The 22750-nt window shown below is 42.7% G+C and overlaps 1 protein-coding gene across 4 annotated transcripts in view; it reads right to left on the bottom strand.

The window, feature by feature from the left end:
• The window catches only part of LOC115150015 (guanine nucleotide-binding protein G(olf) subunit alpha), a 69918-nt gene that overhangs the window by 29457 nt on the left and 17711 nt on the right, over positions 1–22750 (bottom strand). For all 4 annotated transcript variants that reach the window (XM_029692876.1, XM_029692885.1, XM_029692894.1 and 1 more), the window contains exon 5: positions 16022–16119. In XM_029692876.1, the coding sequence (XP_029548736.1) occupies positions 16022–16119 (98 nt within the window). The remainder of the gene's footprint in view (positions 1–16021; positions 16120–22750) is intronic.

Below are 22750 nucleotides of genomic sequence, written 5' to 3'. Positions count from 1 at the left end.
TTCTGAGTAAGGGTGTGTGTGTGTTTATGCTAGTGTGTGCACTGAAGACCAGAGAACATTTGATATGTGTATGTAAGTAGTACAGTCTATGAGTGTGTGTGTACAGTATGCATGTATATATATTATACACACACACACACACACACACACACACACATACATACATATATATATATGTGTGTGTGTGCTCGAAGACCCATGTACTACTACAGTACCTAGTATGTGTGTTCTGTGTGTGTGTGTTAAATGTGTGTGTGTGCAGACCACCTCTCTCTTTGTGTGTGTGTGTGTGTGTGTGTGTGTGTGTGTGCGCCTGACCTTCCTTTGTCTACAGCCTATTGGTGGGTTCCTCCCTTTGATTTGGCCACAGAGCCACGTGACCCTGCAGCCAGCCTGTGCTCTGCAACTCCGCACTGCTAAAAATAGCTCCAGCTCGCCCCAGCTCGTTTACATAGGCTCTGAGGAGCTGGGGGGGAGAGACCCCGAGGAGAGGAGGGGGGATGAGAAAGGGGAGGAGTAGTGGACAGAAGTCCACAGGCGCTGGCTGGGGCCTAAAATACAGCGCTGCTGCCAGCTGTTCTGCTCTCCAGCTGTTCCTGCATGTCCTCTCTCTCTCTCACTCTGGTGCCTGATGCACGCATGCGCACAGACGGACACAGAAACACGTACACAAACACACTCAGAGAAGCAGACAGGCACAGATACGCATGTACACACATAGCTACTTTGAAACAGCCCTCATACTGAATGAGTCACAGAGTAGTCATCTCCAAGTCTGTCTTTATGGTGTTATGATACGGTCCTAATCTGTCCTATGATACGGTCCTAATCTGTCCTATGATACGGTCCTAATCTGTCCTATGATACGGTCGTAATCTGTCCTATGATACGGTCGTAATCTGTCCTATGATACGGTCCTAATCTGTCCTATGATATGGTCCTAAATCGGTCCTATGATATGGTACTAATGTGTCTTTACGGTGCTATGCTATGGTCCTAATCTATCTTTACAGTGCTATGCTCTGGTCCTAATCTATCTTTACGGTGCTATGCTATGCTCCTAATCTATCTTTATGGTGCTATGCTATGGTCCTAATCTGTCTTTATGGTGATATGCTATGCTGCTAATCTGTCTTTATGGTCCTAATCTGTCTTTATGGTGATATGCTATGGTCCTCTGCCTCCAAATCACACACCACTAATGTATCAAAACTGTCAGTCTCTACCAATCAACCAACTGGCTTGTATCGTGCCCGGAGTAAAGTATGTTGTCATAAAGTGTCATACACTGACAGTAAGCATTGTGTGGTTGGCTGGTTTGCCGAAGTGTTAAACTGTGATTAGCTAGACTAGTCATTGAATCACCCCTTAGAGATAGCATTGGCTTTACCAGAGACTGCTACCGATATGGTTGTTGACTAACTTTACATGAATGAGAATTAGTGTGTCAGATTAGTGGTAACATAGTGTATGAAGTAGAGAGGGCCATATCATGTATATCATTTAAACATAGAGGATCATTTGTGTATACCTGTATTGCAGGGGTAGAAACTAGATTCAGCCGCGGGACAATATTTTTTGTTATAATAATTTGTACACTGCAAATTGACCACAACTAAACCCCAAAATAGATTCTATTCCAAAATAACAATTATTCATATCTTGATTATATTGAGACACGATCATGTCTCTTGTTTTATATACTTGGGAACAGATTTTCTAAATTAAACACACTTTTAGCTGAATTTCTTGTGATTTTACAGTCTTTTTTTACCCAATGGTGAAATGCTATAGTCCTATGCTATGGTTCTAATCTCTTCTTTTTTTCCCTCTCAAATTTTGTGCACAAATTTGTTTACATATTTGTCTGTGAGCATTTCTCCTTTGTCAAGATAATCCATTCACATGACAGGTGTGGCATATCAAGAAGCTGATTAAACGACATGATCATTACACAGGTGCACCTTGTGCTGTGGACAATAAAAGGCCACTCTAAAATGTGCAGTTTTGTCACACAACACAATGCCACAGATGTCTCAATTTTTTAGGGAGCATGCGATTGGCATGCTAACTGCAGGAATGTCCATCAGAGCGGTTGCCAGAGAATTTAATGTTAATTTCTCTACCATAAGCCACCTCCAACGTCGTTTTGGAGAATTTGGCAGTAAGTCCAACCGGCCTCACAACCACAGACCACATGTAACCACGCCAGCCCAGGATGTCCACTTCCGGCTTCTTCACCTGTGAGATCGTCTGAGACCAACCACCTGGACAGCTGATGAAACTGAGGAGCATTTCTGTCTGTAATAAAGCCCTTTTGTGGGGAAAAACATATTCTGATTGGCTGAGCCTGGTGGGTGGGCCAATGACCTCCCGGGCCCACCCATGGCTGCGCCCCTTCCCAGCCGTGATATCCATAGGGTATAACAAATTTATTTCAATTGACTGATTTCCTTATATGAACTGTAACTCAGTAAAATTGTTGAAATTGTTCCATGTTGCGTTTATATGTTTGTTCAGATTATTTTGTATATAATGTATGTAAACGTTATGTAAACTCCTCTGTGAGAATATTCTGTCTCTAAATGTTGTCTACCACTAGCAGCACCATGTCACCAAGTAAAATTCTGAGTGCAGTATGTGTAAATGTACTTGTTGATTCTGATTCTAGGCCATATTGTAGGGTGTGCACCTCACTCTGCCCAAAGTAGTGCTAAAAAAAAAGAAGATAAAGTTACAAATCGGGATATTATTTAGGATAATATAGCGTATCGAATTGTTATTTTTGCACTAGTTGGCTGTAACTGCACCAAAACTGCAGTATTTTTCCTTCATAGCCTGTTCTCCATCTTCTTTTTAAAGCAAGCCAATTATTTAATTTTTTTAAACTTATTTCCATGAATGATAAAATAAATTGTGTTTTCGCATGGCTGTCTCTTGCAGACATATGGTGAGCAATATGTTTGGAACATCAAATTGCAATAAAATCACAGTATCGAATCTCAATACATATTGTATCGGCACCAAAGTATTGTGTAATAATTGTATCATGTGGTCCCTGGCAATTCCTCGCCCAGAGTGGGCAAAAATGCACTTTAGGGATGAAATTTCCCTTCCTTATGTTATAAAATAGATTTAACCATTGGCTCATTCATCCCCCTCCTCTCCCCTGTAACTATTCCCCCGGTCGTTGCTGTAAATGAGAAAGTGTTCAGTCAACTTACCTGGTAAAATAAGGGTTAAATTAAAAAAATATATATATAAACGTTAGAAAATAAATTTCACCAAGACAAATATGATTCTTCATGTTCTGAACAGTTCAGTGGGGTCTTTCTCTAACATATCATTCAGTAATAAGGCCCAGGGTTAGATTTATCCTAACCTAACATATCAATCATTAATAAGGCCCAGGGTTAGATTTATCCTAACCTAACATATCAATCATTAATAAGGCCCAGGGTTAGATTTATCCTAACCTAACATATCAATCATTAATAAGACCCGGGGTTAGATTTATCCTAACCTAACATATCAATCATTAATAAGGCCCAGGGTTAGATTTATCCTAACCTAACATATCAATCATTAATAAGACCCGGGGTTAGATTTATCCTAAGCTAACATATCATTCAGTAATAAGGCCCAGGGTTAGATTTATCCTAACCTAACATATCATTCAGTAATAAGGCCCAGGATTGGGCTTATCCTAAGCTAACATATCATTCAGTAATAAGGCCCAGGGTTGGGTTTATCCTAAGCTAACCTAACATATCATTCATTAATAAGACCCGGGGTTAGATTTATCCTAACCTAACATATCATTCATTAATAAGACCCGGGCTTAGATTTATTCTAACCTAACATATCATTCATTAATAAGACCCGGGGTTAGATTTATCCTAACCTAACATATCATTCATTAATAAGACCCGGGGTTGGATTTATCCTAAGCTAACATATCATTCAGTAATAAGGCCCAGGGTTGGGTTTATCCTAAGCTAACCTAACATATCATTCATTAATAAGACCCGGGGTTAGATTTATCCTAACCTAACATATCATTCATTAATAAGACCCGGGGTTGGATTTATCCTAAGCTAACATATCATTCAGTAATAAAGACCCGGGGTTGGGTTTATACTAAACTGATATATGGAATTATTTTAAGATGGTCATACCATGGATCTTTTAGCTATTTGACTTTAAAATTTTAAGACCCCTGTAGGTTAATATATATATATATATAATTCAATTATTTGAAGAAACATTGAATTTGGCCTTACTGCTATTAGTCCATAGAAACACATTGATTAACAGATTCATAAATGGAAAAACAGTTAGTTTAAAAATAAATCAAAAGGAAGTATGTTTTGAAGCGTCTGTCCTAAATCTGAGAGATATAAAGAAAGATCAGAAAAAAATAATTTGTGGAATTATCCCTTCACCTTTGATGTGAAAATGCCCCCTTCACCAGGTTACCTTCCCGTGACACTTGTGGGGGTCATAGAGCAAAACAGAGAACACCATCGTGTTTGTGAGAGTTTCATCTTTTCATAGAGTGGTCAGATTATTTTGTAGCCCAAATGGACGCTACAGACGTTTTTGTGAGAAGACCGATTTCCGGGATGTCTCCTAGTCTGACAAAGAAGAGCTGTAGCTCTGCCACCTTCCACTGCAGATGCGGAAGGCCGACATTGAGATGCAGCCCATGCAAGAAAACATATCTCTAACTTAAAAAACAGACAGATTTGCAAAATCTAAAATGAACTGTATATGTATCTTACCTCTATATTGTTTTATGTCCTCTGGATTGGAGAAGAAAGATGAGTTCAACGGTGAGCCTGTCAGCATCAACTCTCGCACAGCATCCAGCCTAGCTGACTCAACGCTATTTTCCTGATTTTTTAACACTTTTTTTCTCTGGCCTCCAATGATTTAGTCACCCTAATTCTAGCCATCCTACAAGGGAAAAACTCCAAGAACTTTCGTACGGATTATGATAGAGACATGAGGTTTAGAACATTTGTTTTTCATAGAGGAGTATCTACATAATTAACATTCTTACCTATTGGACCCCCGACAGATTGTACCATTTATACTGGGTCATAGAATACTTCATTATCATGATATTGTCATTTTTATGTATTTAACTGTATGTCCAGTATATGTGGCTCATGCAGGAGTCAGAACTACCCTAGTGTTGCAAGCACCAGGGTCCAACCACAGAATTAAATAGAACTAACAACGGCAATGGTCATCAAAACAAGACAGACTGAATAAGGGCAATAAGACATGCAGTATATGCCGTTTAGCAAGATGCTTTTATCCAAAGTTATTTACAGTCACGCGTGCACACAGTTTCTATGTATGGGTGGTCCTGGGAAACAAACCAACTATCCTGGCATTGGAAGAATCATGCTCTACGAACTGATCTACAGAGGACCTCCGGTGGCCAGGCTACACACTTGACCCTGGGTGCTCCTCGTTGTATAATCTGGAAGAAATCCAGCACAATGGCAGAACCACATGAACACTACATATGTAAGATCTTAATTTGAGCGAGCTTTCTGCAACAAAAGAATGATAAAATTAAGATAAGGCATCTGTATCATAGAACAATGACACAGTGTGTGGTTGAATTCAACTGTACTGAGCACTTTGGCTGCATTGCACAATCTTCGAGGAAGCCCTTGTATGGCAAATGTACATAGGAAGTCTGATATTCCTGCATTCATTGACATAATTGCTGAACGCCACACCTCAATTAGAACAATAATTGATCTCAAATTGAAATCTCAATACTAGTTTTTTAGGGTATACGTGTTCAGTCAAAGCCAAATCCAAAAGCACTAGATCACCAGAGTTGGCGACATGCTTCGGTACTTTGGCGACTAGTAATTATTTTTTTTAAACCTCCCGTTTTGGGCTGGATGTCTAAATGTGTAGTTCATACAGGCATAATCTATAAGCAGAATAACATTTTTACAGATCTACGATCTTAATTTAAGACAGTTTGATACAGCAGGAAAATATTCCTGCAGCAACAGGAATTATGTGGATTATAATAACGGACATTTTTGTAGGGTTGATACATTTTTCAAGTCTGAAATGCCAAAGTGGAAATGATAAAGTTCTCCTGCAACAGGGTGATCAAATTAAGATCCTACATCTGTGCCTCAATTAGCCAAGAAATTCCTAGTTTGAAAGCATCTGTTTTCTGGAAGGTGTGCGGTGCCATTTTCCCTTACATTTCCCCCATGTAGGCCAGCCCTCTAGCAATTCGAGTTTCAGCCAATGGGCTTCAGCCCCTCGCCATTTGAGTCACAGCTAGCAAGACCCACACAGCAGAGTGAGAGAGAGAGAGAGAGAGCAATGATGTGGTGCACATATGTAATGTAGTACACAATTTTAGGGGACCACTTTTGGTTCATGGGCACTACTTTCAGAACTACTGGCTAAAAGGTATATAAAAGTACTGGAGAATCTCTTTAAAGCTGGAATTCTTAATGGTCAAACTGCCACATCCGTTTGCAATATTACAACAACAAAGAAGTTACTGCAAACAACAAACAATGTTTTTCCCCCATGACATCACTGATAAAACAACAGAATATGTACTGTAATTGTGCGATGCTCCTCACCTCCGCTTCGTCAACAAAACAAAAACAATAACGTTCATTGGGCGGACAGTGGCGCAGTTTGAAATACGGCTGAGACAGAAACGTAAACTCAACTAAAGGCTGCTTACAATCTGGTTTGGGTAGGGGGAAAAAAATTGTGCACTTGGGAGTCTCCACATTGGACCATCTAGATTAACTAGGGCTGGCCTGGAGAGGGAGTGGGAGTGCAGGGTTTGTGTACGCACAATGCTCTCGCCGAGCTAGAAACAGAACAGGCCAGTCAGAACAGGGCACCTATTGTGCTCCCACAGGACTATATTAAGGCCTTATCAGTCTGCAACATCAACAGTGTCCTCTGCTTCCTACTGCCTACTGAGCACACAAACCAGGATCTGCAGCTAGCGCACACAGCTTTAGCATGCTAATGAGCACACACACCAGGATCTACAGCTTTAGCATGCTAATGCTAATGAGCACACAAACCAGGATCTGCAGCTAGCGCACACAGCTTTAGCATGCTAATGAGCACACACACACCAGGATCTACAGCTTTAGCATGCTAATGCTAATGAGCACACACACCTGGATCTGCAGTTAGCACAGTAAAGCTGTGTGCGCTAAGCTAATGATGACATTATCATGCTAACACTTACCATGCTAGCGCTAATGTTTTGGAGGTGGTAGCTATCGAATACATGACCACATGAGTAGGGAAAGGGGGATACCTAGTCAGTTGTACAACTGAATGCCTTCAACTGAAATGTGTCTTCCGCATTTAACCTAACCCCTCTGAATCAGAGAGGTGCAGAGGGAGCGCTGCCTTAATGGACATCCACATCTTCGGGGCCTGGGGAACAGTGGGTTAACTGCCTTGCTCAGGAGCAGAACAACAGATTTTTACCTTGTCAGTTCAGGGATTCGATCCAGCAACCTTTCGGTTACTGGCCCAACGCTTTAACCACTAAGCTACCAGTATCAGTGACACAGCCGACAGGAGTTACCGTGTAGTTTTGAGAGTACAACATACGGTTGTTATGTGTATTAGAGGTCGACCGATTATGATTTTTCAACGCCAATACCGATACCGACTATTGGAGGACCAAAAAAAGCCAATGCCGATTTTTAAAATGTATTTGTAATAATGACAATTACAACAATACTGAATGAACACTTATTTTAACTTAATATAATACATCAATAAAATCAATTTACCCTAAAATAAATAATGAAACATGTTCAATTTGGTTTAAATAATGCAAAAACAAAGTGTTGGAGAAGAAAGTAAAAGTGCAATATCTGCCATGTAAGAAAGCTAACGTTTAAGTTCCTTGCTCAGAACATGAGAACATATGAAAGCTGGTGGTTCCTTTTAACATGAGTCTTCAATATTCCCAGGTAAGAAGTTTTAGGTTGTAGTTATTATAGGAATTATAGGACTATTTCTCTCTATACGATTTGTATTTCATATGACTATTGGATGTTCTTATAGGCACTTTAGTATTGCCAGCGTAACAGTATAGCTTCCGTCCCTCTCCTCGTTCCTACCTGGGCTCGAACCAGGAACACATCGACAACAGCCACCCTCGAAGCAGCGTTACCCATGCAGAGCAAGGGGAACAACTACTCCAAGTCTCAGAGCGAGTGACGTTTGAAAGGCTATTAGCGTGCCCCCCGCTAACTAGCTAGCCATTTCACATCGGTTACACCAGCCTAATCTCGGGAGTTGATAGGCTTGAAGTCATAAACAGCGCAATGCTTGAAGCATGGCGAAGAGCTGCTGGCAAAACACACGAAAGTGCTGTTTGAATGAATGCTTATGAGCCTGCTGGTGCCTACCATCGCTCAGTCAGACTGCTCTGCATAGACTTAATTCTAACATAATAACACACAGAAATACGAGCTTTAGGTCATTAATATGGTCAAATCCGGAAACTATCATTTCGAAAACAAAACGTTTATTCTTTCAGTGAAATACGGAACCGTTCGGTATTTTATCTAACGGTTGGCATCCATAAGTCTAAATATTCCTGTTACATTGCACAACCTTCAATGTTATGTCATAATTATGTACAATTCTGGCAAATTAGTTCGCAACAAGCCAGGCGGCCCAAACTGTTGCATATACCCTGACCGCGTGCAATGAACGCAAGAGAAGTGAGTGACACAATTTCACCTGGTTAATATTGCCTGCTAACCTGGATTTCTTTTAGTTAAATATGCAGGTTTAAAAATATATACTTCTGTGTATTGATTTTAAGAAAGGCATTGATGTTTATGGTTAGGTACAGTCGTGCAACGATTGTGCTTTTTTCGCAAATGCGCTTTTGTTAAATCATCCCCCGTTTGGCGAAGTCGGCTGTCTTTGTCAGGAAGAAATAGTCTTCACACAGTTCGCAACGAGCCAGGCGGCCAAAACTGCTGCATATACCCTGACTCTGTTGCAAGAGAAGTGACACAATTTTCCTAGTTAAAAGAAATTAATGTTAGCAGGCAATATTAACTAAATATGCAGGTTTAAAAATACATACTTGTGTATTGATTTTAAGAAAGGCATTGATGTTTATGGTAAGGTACACGTTGGAGCAATGACAGTCCTTTTTCGCAAATGCGCACCGCATCGATTATATGCAACGCAGAACATGCTAGATAAACTAGTAATTTCATCAACCATGTGTAGTTAACTAGTGATTATGATTGATTGATTGTTTTTTATAAAGACATGTTTAATGCTAGCTAGCAACTTACCTTGGCTTCTTACTGCATTCGCGTAACAGGCAGGCTCCTCGTGGAGTGCAATGTAAGGCAGGTGGTTAGAACGTTGGACTAGTTAACCGTAAGGTTGCAAGATTGAATCCCCGAGCTGACAAGGTAAAAATCTGTCGTTCTGCCCCTGAACAAGGCAGTTAACCCACCGTTCCTAGGCCGTCATTGAAAATAAGAATGTGTTCTTAACTGACTTGCCTAGTTAAATAAAGGTCTAAAAAAAATATTTCAAAAATTTTATCAGCCAAATCGGTGTCCAAAAATACAGATGTCCGATTTTCAAGTTTTCATAACATCGGCCCTAATTAAATCGGTCGACCTCTCATGTGTATACAGGGGAGCAACTTTGGATTTAGAAATTTTAGAAGCATTATTCTTTATTTTTTTCCCAAGTCGGATAAACACTCCAAAACAGCCTACCCGACCGCTCAGAGGCGTCAGCAAATTCCTAAAGCACATCGTTGCCTCGTTTTGTATCACATTCCAATGATAAAACTGTGGGGGACAAAAATGTGGGGGGGACATGTCCCCTGTGAAAGTTGCGCCCCTGTGTGTATATGTTTGCATGACCATGCGTGCGATGTTGTTTTTAAGCATAATTCAAACATTAAGTCGTAGGTTGAAGGCATCCATTTTGACGGGCTTAAATCTTTGGAGTTTTGTATATCAGGACGAAGTAGCCTGAAGCCGAGATTACCTGTCGAGGGAGGAATTGTTGAGTACTGGTATGATATCAGTTACTGAAACGTACAGCAAGCTAGGGGATAAACTCCATGGTACACAAAGAGAAGTGCCTCTAGATGCTAGCCCTCAAGCTACGGCACAGTATTGTATAGAAAACTAGACAAATGTCAGAATCTTTGGTATGGTTGTCGTTGACAAGTTAAAATGTCGGACTGCATCCCAATATCAGGTTGGTCCCTATATATTGTTTTGTAAATAGCAATTTGTTCACTGCTGTTTTAATACAGTGTAACATACCCACAGCTGACAGTGTTTTGAATTGATACAGGGTGCTACAAGTTAAAACGTCAAGACACTTTACTTTAGAACAAGTTGAGTCAAACTCTGGATAAAACACTAATGAGTAAACAAAGTGGAATGAAACAAACGAGCCATTCCATGACATTTATGGGCTTTTCCAAACAACGATGCTTCATTGCATGGCCCAAAGGCTCCAACGGACTGGGCAATGGAACAGAACATTGAAATCAATTCAAATGCTGAAAATGGATCTACCCCTCCTCCCAAAACAGCCCTACATGTACAATATACAGTCGGTATTGACTGGCTTATAGGATTGTGGAACGTCAATATGGGCCTCCTCTTTGACACAAGCACTTGGATAGGCCCATAATCATTTTGAGTTTCAATTGGGGCTGGAGAGATGGCAGCGGCTAACTGAACAAGGGGGTGCTAGTGAGCACTGATTGCTCAGCAGTTTCCATTGCTTTACACGTTCATTGGAGGACCTAAGAATAGCACCACATAGACTATGCTGGTTCTGATGGTGGCTCTGAACCAGCCACCAATGGACAATCACCACTTAAAGGAAGACTCAGCAATATGACATCATCAAAACAGAGGAGCGACTTAGTGCTTACCGCTATATCAACAGATTTTAAACAGCCAATAGTGGCAGCCTTGGCAGAGTTGAAATTTGTCTACCAGCTGTGTACAATGACAACATATCGCTAAATCTACCTTTGAGGCGAAACAAAGTGAGCAGACTAGAAACAACACGTTATCATGCTAGCTACGGCTAAATGGACAGGAACAGAGGTTGAAATGCGCTGTCATGCTAACTTAGAGCTAAGCGTCAGTTATGGACCCTGACAGATAACAGTTTCCTCCTCCTAGCCCCAACGGGTGTCACTTTGTTTCAGTATACAGGAGGCAGAGATATTGTCAATGGAAACGAGATAGAGCTGTTAAACATGGATACAGTGGAGTTACTGTGCGTCATGGCATTGAGCGATATGTGCATGCGCACTCACACACACACACACACACACACACACACACACACAGTTAGCCAGAACAAACACTAGACGGGTGTGTGTCTGCCTTCTGTAAGCCTCAGCATAATGTGTGTCTTCCTGGGAGAGGAACAACAAGGGGGTCTGACGTCACATATTTCATGCCACTCCAATCACCTCACAGCCACGTTCTGACTGACTGGAGATTAGAAAAGGGACAACTTGTGTGTATTTCATGGTCACAGAACTTCCCGGTGGTATAAAACACTGCTTCACACCGAAGAGGGGAGCACAATCAGAGACTAGAACTCGGCCAGCAAGCCAAGTGGTGTCTGGAGTGCTCCTTTTAAACAAAAGCTATGGAAATCATAACCTTGAGTCACATATTGTCTACTCTCATTCAAGCACATCATTGACAACAACATGTTGCACTGTATGTTACATAATAGGCATTACTGTCGCCTATGGAAATGGCATGGTTATTAATGAGGGTCAAATAATGATGTAATAAGGGGTCGGGTTCTGCAGACCCACAAAAAAAATACTACAGTTTACTATAGAATACTACAGTACTTACTATAGAACACTACCGTTTACTATAGAATAATACAGTACTTACTATAGAATTCTGTAGTATTTAATTTGCATATACCCTGCCCATATCCCATTATGTTCCACACATAGAAACCTACATGGCAAGTATAGACCATATATTGTATACTATAGTCCACAACAACACTACAGTAAATACTACAGTATACTACAGTCCACAGAAACACTACAGTATACTACAGTATACTAGAGTAAGTACTACAGTACACTACATTCTGCAAAGACACTACCGTAAATACTACAGTCCACAGAAACACTACAGTACTAAACAGTAAATGCAGTAAATAGTACAGTATACAGTTGAAGTCAGAGGTTTACATACACCTGAGCCAAATACATTTAAACTCAGTTTCACAATTCCTGACATTTAATCTGAGTAAGAATTCCCTGTCTTAGGTCAGTTAGGATCACCACTTTATTTTAAGAATGTGAAATGTCAGAACAATTGTAGAGAGAATGATTTATTTCATATTTCAAGATATCAGTCAGGAAGTTAAAGCTTGGTGAGAAATGGGTCTTCCAAATGGACAATGACCCCAAGCATACTTCCAAAGTTGCGGCAAAATGGCTAACGGACAACAAAATCAAGGTATTGGAGTGGCCATCACAAAGCCCTGACCTCAATCCTATAGAAAATTTGAGGGCAGAACTGAAAAAGTGTGTGCGAGCAAGGAGGCCTACAAACCTGACTCAGTAACACCAGCTCTGTCAGGAGGAATGGGACAAAATTCACCCAACGTATTGTGGGAAGCTTGTGGAAGGCTACCCAAAACATTTGACCCAAGTTAACTTCTCTAGGGTAGGGGGCAGTATTTTGACGTCCGGATGAAAGGCGTGCCCGTAGTAAACTGCCTGCTACTCAGGCTCAGAAGGTAGGATATGCATATTATTAGTAGATTTGGATAGAAAACACCCAGAGGTTTCTAAAACTGTTTGAATGATGTCTGTGAGTATAACAGAACTCATATGGCAGGCAAAAACCTGAGAGAAATCCAACAAGGAAGTTTGGAAATCTGAGGTTTGTAGTTTTTCAAGTGATTGCCTATACAGTATGCAGTGACTTAGGGTTCATTTTGCACTTCCTAAGGCTTCCACTAGATGTCAACAGTCTTAAGAACCTTGTTTCATGCTTCTACTGTTACTGGGGAGAGAATAAGAGCTGACTCAACAAGTGGACTGCCTGAGACCAATGAGTTGTTTACTGCGCTGGCACACCAGCACGCCGTTCCTTATTTTTCCTCTGTAATGAATACGCTGTTGTCCGGTTGGAATATTATTGAATATTTATGATAAAAAGACCCTAAGGATTGATTGTAAACATCGTTTGACATGTTTCTACGAACGGTAATGGAACTTTTTGACTTTTCGTCTCGGGTTTTGCTCGCGCATTATGCCTTTGGAATAGTGATCTGAAAGCACGAACAAAACAGAGGTATTTGGACATAAATATGGAGTTTATCGAACAAAATGAACATTTCTTGTGGGAGTCCTGGGAGTGCATTCCGACGAAGATCAGCAAAGGTAAGTGAAGATTTATAATACCATTTCTGAGTTTTGTTGACTCCAGAACTTGGCGGGTAACTGTATAGCTTGCTTTGATGGCTGAGCTCTGTACTCAGAATATTGAACAATGTGCTTTCACCGTAAAGCTATTTTGAAAATCTGACACAGCGGTTGCATTAAGGAGAAGTGTATCTATAATTCTTTCAATAACTGTTGTAAATTTTATCAACGTTTATGATGAGTATTTTTGTAAATTGATGTGCTCATTCACCGGAGGTTTTGGAGGCAAAACATTTTCTGAACATCACGTGCCAATGTAAAATGGGGTTTTTGGATATAAATATGAACTTTATCGAACAAAACATACATGTATTGTGTAACATTGAGTCCTGGGAGTGTCATCTGATAAAGATCGTCAAAGGTTAGTAATTCATTTTAGCTGTATTTCTGGTTTTTGTGACGCCTCTCCTTGCTTGGAAAATGGCTGTGTGGTTTTTCTTGTCTCAGCGCTGTCCTAACATAATCTAATGTTATGCTTTTGCCGTAAAGCCTTTTTGAAATCGGACAATGTGGTTGGATTAACGAGAAGTGTATCTTTAAAATGGGATATAATAGTTGTATGTTTGAGAAATTTGAATTATGAGATTTTTGTTGTTTTGAATTTGCCGCCCTGCTATTTCACTGGCTGTTGAATAGTGTGTCCCGCTAGCGTCCCACATACCCCAGAGAGGTTAACAATTTAAAGGCAATGCTACCAAATACTAATTAAGTATGTAAACTTCTGACCCAGTGGGAATGTGATGAAATATGAAATAAAATCATTCTCTCTACAATTATTCTGACATTTCACATTCTTAAAATAAAGTGGTGATCCTAACTGACCTAAGACAGGGAATTTTTACTAGGACTAAATGTCAGGAATTGTGAAAAACTGAGTTTAAATGTATTTGGCTAAGGTGTATGTGAACTTCCGACTACAACTATGTGTTATTTCATAGTTTTGATGTCTTCACTATTATTCTACAACATAGAAAATCCCTTGAATGAGTAGGTGTGTCAAAACTTTTGACTGGTACTGTGTACATTCTCACACACACACACACACACACACACACACACACACACACACACACACACACACACACACACACACACACACACACACACACACAAAACATTATGTGCCATTAAACTCCCTGAAGAGCACCTCTGAGGACTTGGAAGACTTTGTCAGAGCTCCATGGGTGATTATATGAGGTCTAAAAGGCCAATCAGAATGCCCAGGACACATGAGGAGAGTCAACGGAGACACACCATTGGCTGAGAGAGCAACCAGGGCTGTGATGGGATGGAAATTGCCTCTCAGAGGGATCCACCTTTCATTAACGAGGAAGCTTGAGTAACACACAATGAATATCCTCACACGTAAAACAACTGGACTGGCTAAATTAAGGTACTTTCAACAACCTCTCCACTGGATTCTTCCAACAGGGGTTGTCACCTGTTACTTGGGGATGAGTAGTTATGCATAACAATACATGTGTGCCTGCGTGTGTTTTCTTCACGCACCGCTAACCAGAAAAATGATATTGGGGTGGTTTGAATTTCAGTCGGTAATTGCCAGCAACCTGAGATGGAACACAAACATTGTTATATGGACCAAGCTTCCAAGAGATCCACATGTTAAACCCTAGGTAGCGCTACCTTACTGGGGACATCAATGTGACTTGGTGAAATGGCCTGAAAGCATGGTTACCTCAGTGGAGGGTAAAAGACACGTGTTGTGAACAACGCTAAAAGCCCTCTCCTCTCTTCACCGGGAGCGTGCGTCTCCACATATGGTCTTAAGGGTACTATCTGAACACAACTGTGCGTGTCTTTTGGTCGTCACAACAGGGCACCTGGCACATGTGGGCTTCTGGGGGTTCGGGTTAGCAGACTGCAGGACACGCAACTTCAGTGGAGAGATGGAGAGTCCACAGGGATGGGGAGAGAGGGAGAGTGGGATATAGGAGGAAAGCGGGAAGGAGGGATGGATGGATAGAGAACAATGGAGAGTGAGAAAGAGGGATGAGATGAGAGAGGAATGGAAAGAGAAAGAGGGATGGGGAGAGAGGTATAGGAATGGAAAGAGAAAGGGGGATGGGGAGAGAGGTATAGGAATGGAAAGAGAAAAGGGGAATGGGGATGAGAGAGAGATAAAGGGATAGGACAGAGGGAGAAAATGGACAGGGAGGAAGAGAGAAGGGTGGAGAGGGGCGTGGGGGAGAGAAGGGTGGAGAGGGGCGTGGGGGAGAGAAGGGTGGAGAGGGGCGTGGGGGAGAGAAGGGTGGAGAGGGGCGTGGGGGAGAGAAGGGTGGAGAGGGGCGTGGGGGAGAGAAGGGTGGAGAGGGGCGTGGGGGAGAGAAGGGTGGAGAGGGGCGTGGGGGAGAGAAGGGAGGAAGGGAGGAAGGGAGGGAGGGAGGAAGGGAGGAAGGGAGGAAGGGAGGAAGGGAGGAAGGGAGGAAGGGAGGGCACGAGGGTTGGGGCCCAGGGGGTACTCACTACTGTGCGCAGTCGATGAGCTGGTACTCATTGGAGCGCTCGAAGCAAGCCTTCACGCCTTCATCGTCCCACAGCTGCTTGGCATGCTCGAAGAACTCCTGTTGTTCATGAAAGAGAAGAAAAGAGAGAGAGAGACGGGGTTAGGAGAAGGAGAGACACGTGACAGCTCAGGGAGCACGGCGTCTTCAACAGGAGCTTTGGTTTCAGACAAGAGAGACAACTTGTCATCACGTTGGCTTTGCTGTACATTTGCATGATAGATGAAAGTACATTTGATGTGAGTGTCCTCTGTAGCAGCATGTTAGACAATCATTGTACATTACTCAGGAGTTGCAGCGGGTGAACTGACTGGTCCTATAGGATGAGAAATACAACTACGGTAGAAAACGTCTGATCCGTTCACGACGTCAACACAAAAAACAAGAATAAGGGGGAGGGAAATTATACCCTTCCCTGAGAAAGAACGTCCCCATAAATACCTATTCAATGATAGACTGCTCTTCCACTCACTTGCCTATGGAGAGAAGGTGTGTAGTGGAGGAGGGTGGGAAGGGAACTTGTTTCATATGAGGACCGGGCTAATCTAACATGGCACTGGTGCCTTCTAGACAGCCACAGACATGCCAATATAAAGATTAACTTTAAATATCCAAACTGAGAAAGACATGACAATATAAAGCTGAACTTTTAGGGACCAACCAGCACTAAAATCCAAAATGCTTTTTTTGATGCAACACAAACAAACTGTTTGCCGTCTTCTGCCTCAGAAGTATACCAATGGGAAAGAGAGAGGGAGGGAGGGACGAGTGGAGGCAGGAAGGCGAAGAGAGGGAGTGAGGTTCTAAGAAAGAGAAGACTTGTTTTCCCACCCGCTTGTTCCTTAGAGAGAGCCGAGAGCTGGGTTTACAATAATTAGTCCCCTGGTGGGGTCATCGCATAATAACCACAATACAGGCAAACAAATGGCAACAGAGATGCAAAACAAACTCAGACGCTAAAGTCGCTAACGCAGATGCAACAACGCCTTGAGTGAAGTTTGAACAACCCTGTAAATGGCAGCTTGTTCACGATTCAGCTAAACAGTCTGCGCTGAACTATTGTGCAGTATCGACCGTGTATCTATTGTCAAAAATGTTGTTGTCAATGATGTGCTTGAATGAGAGTAGAAACAAAACACAGTAGGAGGCCATTTACTGATTTTGACAGTTTACTTTTTTACTTTCACACCTCAATACTACCATCAGAAAAACAATTCCTCCACACACTGTAATATGCAAGATAGTTATCATGGTAATAACCTACACCTCAAAACTACATCTTAATAAGCTTCACTTAACAGGTTTACTGTGAATGTCTCCCTTCACACACTGAAATCCAGCTGTGTATATGAGCACAACCGCACCTCTCGGACTTCCTCTTTGCTCCCATTAGTTACAGGTGACATTTTGATGCACCGAGTCAGGATCTCTCTCTCCACATGCAAAGCAGAGTGTGTCTGCCTGCCAGGGCAGTTTCCTGGCCAAGGCTGATGATCTCACCGCGAGAACAGGAAGTCGCTAAGCGGAGAGGAGGACACAGAGACAGTTCATCTGCTCTGCTGCCCGTATCAGTCCAGACGCTGCTGTACTATGTGTTTACAGGGAGAATGGAGAAGATATGGGGATGTTGCTTTAACGTGTGCCATGTTACTACGTTACAATAACACTGAGCCAGGTCCTGTTGGTCTCGTGACTGAGGAAAATCGGATGTTTTTCCCCAATATGAGTCATTACTTGCACTGTTGTCGACTCAACCTAAGACTGTCAGTATCACAGGGATTGCAATGAGGGTGCTCTAGAATGTTCTATAACTACTGACAAGCACACAGCCTATACTTTTCTACAATTTTGAAACCCAAAAATTGTCTAAGAAGGTTAATTAATTGTGGAGTGTAAAAAGGGGAGGTACCCAGCCTACTGAAATCCACGATAATAAAGTGAAATTCACCACTATGAAATCCAAAATTTGCACCAGTTTCAATTCCTGAAGAAAGAAAACACTTGAGCAAAAAAACTAAACAGCTGTAGAGAACCTATGTAGCCTACTTGACAGGCAGCCTATCCCAGGGATGGGGAATACTAAAGCAGCCCTGTGGTTCCCCACAGTCAAAACTCACAGGGCCCAACACTGAGCCCTGGGGAACACCTGGTGACACAAAAACACGTAAACAAAACACTGAAGCCCATTAGGAGCCCTTCCATTTAACCGGCACGTCCTTTACTGAACCTAAGCCTTCATTAGTGACGCGGCGAAGGCAAAAAAAGAGTCATTAGCAGTTAGGTTAGAAACAGCTAGCCCATGGGGCTGTGGCTAATGACATCCCTGGCTGCTTTTCAGGCATCCTCCAGTCCCTCCACACCGCTACCAGTGCGATCACCTCAGATTCCCTGGGCACACTCACCCACCCCTGGGTATCAACTCTATCCCTTGTATACCCACCATTGGACCAGAGAGGGAGATTGTGCTAGGATACCGCTGCCTTTAGTGCCACAACACAGGGTCAATCTATGGTGGATGTGACTGTTAGTTGTTTGGGCCACAGTTCTGTCCAGGTGATGGGTGACATCACAGTCATGTAAAGGCCATGTTCAGGGTGGTCTGATACCTGACCTAGAACACAGGGAGGCTGTGGACGTTCAGCTCAAAACAACTGTGTGTGTGTGTGTGTGTGTGTGTGTGTGTGTGTGGCTCAGTTGGTAGAGCATGGTGTTTGCAACGCCAGGGTTGTGGGTTCGATTCCCACGGGGGACCAGTGCGGGAAAACAAAAAATGTATGAAATGTATGCATTCACTACTGTAAGTCGCTCTGGATAAGAGCGTCTGCTAAATGACTTAAATGTAAAAAAAAAAAAATGTAAAAAAATGTGTGTGTGTGGGGGGGGGGGGTTCTTCCTGTGTCTTCTGCAACACTTGTGTTATGGTAACCACAGACAAATTAAAAGACAAAGTTCTGGTGAGACGACATTCTCAGTCACGTGTAAAGAGTAATCAACTCACTCAATGAAGCCCTTTGGGTAGCCTGCCTGTCAGCTACGGTTTGCTGTCACTAAACGCTCCATTAAATGCCCCAGTGTTTCAGTTTGTGCGTGTGGATACATATTCCATAAACCATGAATGCAGCAATATCCACATTGTTATTCATGGTCATCCCTTTTTGAATACAATGGTTCATCAAGTTTATGAAAACAACATCAAACATGAAGTCCCATGAATGATCCCCTTGAATGCATTTCACCTTAGAAACCAAGTTGGAGAACACAAGGAGACAAAGGATTCTTAGATATATTTTCCAATGCACAGCTATGCACTAAGCAATTTTACAGAGCCTGAGTTTCTGGCCCAGGTATAGCTTTACTGTCATACATAAGGCTACGATGAGTCATCAACAGAATTAATAGTTCTCGAACACACACACCATCAGACAAGATCGTCAGGGGAGACACAGCGCTGGTCACAACGCCAGTGAGGCGTGATCCTGCGTCTCTCAGCTACGTCCTGTTACACTTCAAAACCTCCCTTCCTGTCAAACACACACACACACACACACACACACTTTCTGGTCGAAAAACATAAGCAAATCTCAACTGTCTGACTGCCTGCCTGCCTGTATCCCTGCCTGCAAGTCTGTCTGTCTGACTCCCTGCCTGCCTATCTGTGCCATGCCATGCTGTAGAGTAGACTAATCTGGTCTAAATCTCTGCTGTTAGGAAATGGTGATGCAGCCCAGAGCAAATGAGCCCCAGACAAAGGATTCACCGAAAGAGACAGTGAGAGAGACAGTGAGAGAGACAGTGAGAGAGACAGAGAGAGAGACAGTGAGAGAGACAGTGAGAGAGACAGTGAGAGAGACAGAGAGAGAGACAGAGAGATAGTGAGAGAGACAGAGAGACAGTGAGAGAACAAGTGAGACAAGAGAGTAAGAAAGAAAGTCTGGTCCTGTTACCAATTCTGCTGTATTATTTTGTCACTGGCTGACAAAGAGAAGAATGGATCAGAAACTGTATCTGTGAATGTATTGAAATCCTAGCCTGACAATAAACACCCCATACACCAAAAAAGTTGACAAACATGTCACACGGCATTTCAGAGAACCTTCTTAGAACTAAAACAGATAAATATCAGATTAATCTGCAATTATCAATGGTCTATTTTGGTTTAAGGATGTTTGGGTGGGGAGACAGTTACACAGTAGCATTCAGTGTCTTCAGCAAGCATTACAAAACGTCATTGCTGAGGTCTGTCTGAAGGGCGGGCTTACCCAGAAATCACTGGAGGTCTGCGACTCAAATTATCATTTTTAAATATTTTATTTAATTTTTATTTAACTAGGCAAATCAGTTAAGAACAAATTATTATTTATAATGACGGCCTAAGAACAGTGAGTTAACTGCCTTGTTCAGGAGCAGAACGACAGATTTTTACCTTGTCAGCTCGGGGATTCGATCCTTTCGGTTACTAGACCAACGCTCTAACCACTAGGCTCTCTGCTGCCCCATTTAATTTGGATTAAAACGCCTATCGGTCTTCATCTTGCTATCAATGGCCTACTAACTAAAACATATAACTGATCTCACTTTGTTTACAAATGCTATGTATGCTGTCGGCCAAATGAAGTCACAGAGAGCCAGACTACTCCAAACTGTAGTGTATGGTGTTAATCCTGTCCACCATTCAACCCTGTCCCCTACACTCTGGAGGGTTCGTCCACCATTCAACCCTGTCCCCTAAACTCTGGAGGGTTTGTCCAGCCGTCAAGCTGAAAAAGACTTAGAAACGTCAATGGCTCTCTCCTCTTCCAGCAGCTTAACAAAGGAGGCCTACTATGATCAAACTCTGTATATATGTGTGTGTGTGTGTATATATATATATACACACACACACACACACACACACACACACACACACACACACACACACACACACACACACACACACACACTGCTCAAAAAAATAAAGGGAACACTTAAACAACACAATGTAACTCCAAGTCAATCACACTTCTGTGAAATCAAACTGTCCACTTAGGAAGCAACACTGATTGACAATAAATTTCACATGCTGTTGTGCAAATGTAATAGACAACAGGTGGAAATTATAGGCAATTAGCAAGACACCCCCAATAAAGAAGTGGTTCTGCAGGTGGGGACCACAGATCACTTCTCAGTTCCTATGCTTCCTGGCTGATGTTTTGGTCACTTTTGAATGCTGGCGGTGCTTTCACTCTAGTGGTAGCATGAGACAGAGTCTACAACCCACACAAGTGGCTCAGGTAGTGCAGCTCATCCAGGATGGCACATCAATGCGAGCTGTGGCAAGAAGGTTTGCTGTGTCAGCGTAGTGTCCAGAGCATGGAGGCGCTACCAGGAGACAGGCCAGTACATCAGGAGACGTGGAGGAGGCCGTAGGGGGGCAACAACCCAGCAGCAGGACCGCTACCTCCACCTTTGTGCAAGGAGGAGCAGGAGAAGCACTGCCAGAGCCCTGCAAAATGACCTCCAGCAGGCCACAAATGTGCATGTGTCTGCTCAAACGGTCAGAAACAGACTCCATGAGGGTGGTATGAGGGCCCGACGTCCACAGGTGGGGGTTGTGCTTACAGCCCAACACCGTGCAGGACGTGCAGGACGTTTGGCATTTGCCAGAGAACACCAAAATTGGCAAATTCGCCACTGGCGCCCTGTGCTCTTCACTGATGAAAGCAGGTTCACACTGAGCACGTGACAGAGTCTGGAGACGCCGTGGAGAACGTTCTGCTGCCTGCAACATCTGCCAGCATGACCGGTTTGGCGGTGGGTCAGTCATGGTGTGGGGTGGCATTTCTTTGGGGGGCCGCACAGCCCTCCATGTGCTCGCCAGAGGTAGCCTGACTGCCATTAGGTAGACCCCTTGTGAGACCATATGCTGGTGCGGTTGGCCCTGGGTTCCTCCTAATGCAAGACAATGCTAGACCTCATGTGGCTGGAGTGTGTCAGCAGTTCCTGCAATAGGAAGGCATTGATGCTATGGACTGGCCCGCCCGTTCCCCAGACCTGAATCCAATTGAGCACATCTGGGACATCATGTCTCGCTCCATCCACCAACGCCACGTTGCACCACAGACTGTCCAGGAGTTGGCGGATGCTTTAGTCCAGGTCTGGGAGGAGATCCCTCAGGAGACCATCCGCCACCTCATCAGGAGCATGCCCAGGCGTTGTAGGGAGGTCATACAGGCACGTGGAGGCCACACACACTACTGAGCCTCATTTTGACTTGTTTTAAGGACATTACATCAAAGTTGGATCAGCCTGTAGTGTGATTTTCCACTTTAATTTGGAGTGTGACTCCAAATCCAGACCTCCATGGGTTGATAAATTGGATTTCCATTGATTATTTTTGTGTGATTGTTGTCAGCACATTCAACTATGTAAAGAAAAAAGTATTTAATAAGATGATTTCTTTCATTCAGATCTAGGATGTGTTGTTTAAGTGTTCCCTTTATTTTTTGGAGCAGTGTATATAAAGAAGCGGGAGACACTCCTCAGGGCTCAGTTTCAGAGAGGCTCATGACACAGTGTGAATAAATGCAGTATGCAGTTTACTGCCTCTAATGGACTGGCCCATGAAAGAGAGCAACCGGAACGTTGTGCACATAACTAACAGGTCCTTAACTGTTTCATACCTATGGCCTTATACCGCGCTCTCACCATATTG

Source organism: Salmo trutta, chromosome 2 (genome assembly GCF_901001165.1).
Source record: "Salmo trutta chromosome 2, fSalTru1.1, whole genome shotgun sequence".
Taxonomy (NCBI): Eukaryota; Metazoa; Chordata; class Actinopteri; order Salmoniformes; family Salmonidae; genus Salmo; species Salmo trutta.
This window is presented reverse-complemented; position numbering and strand designations above follow the sequence as displayed.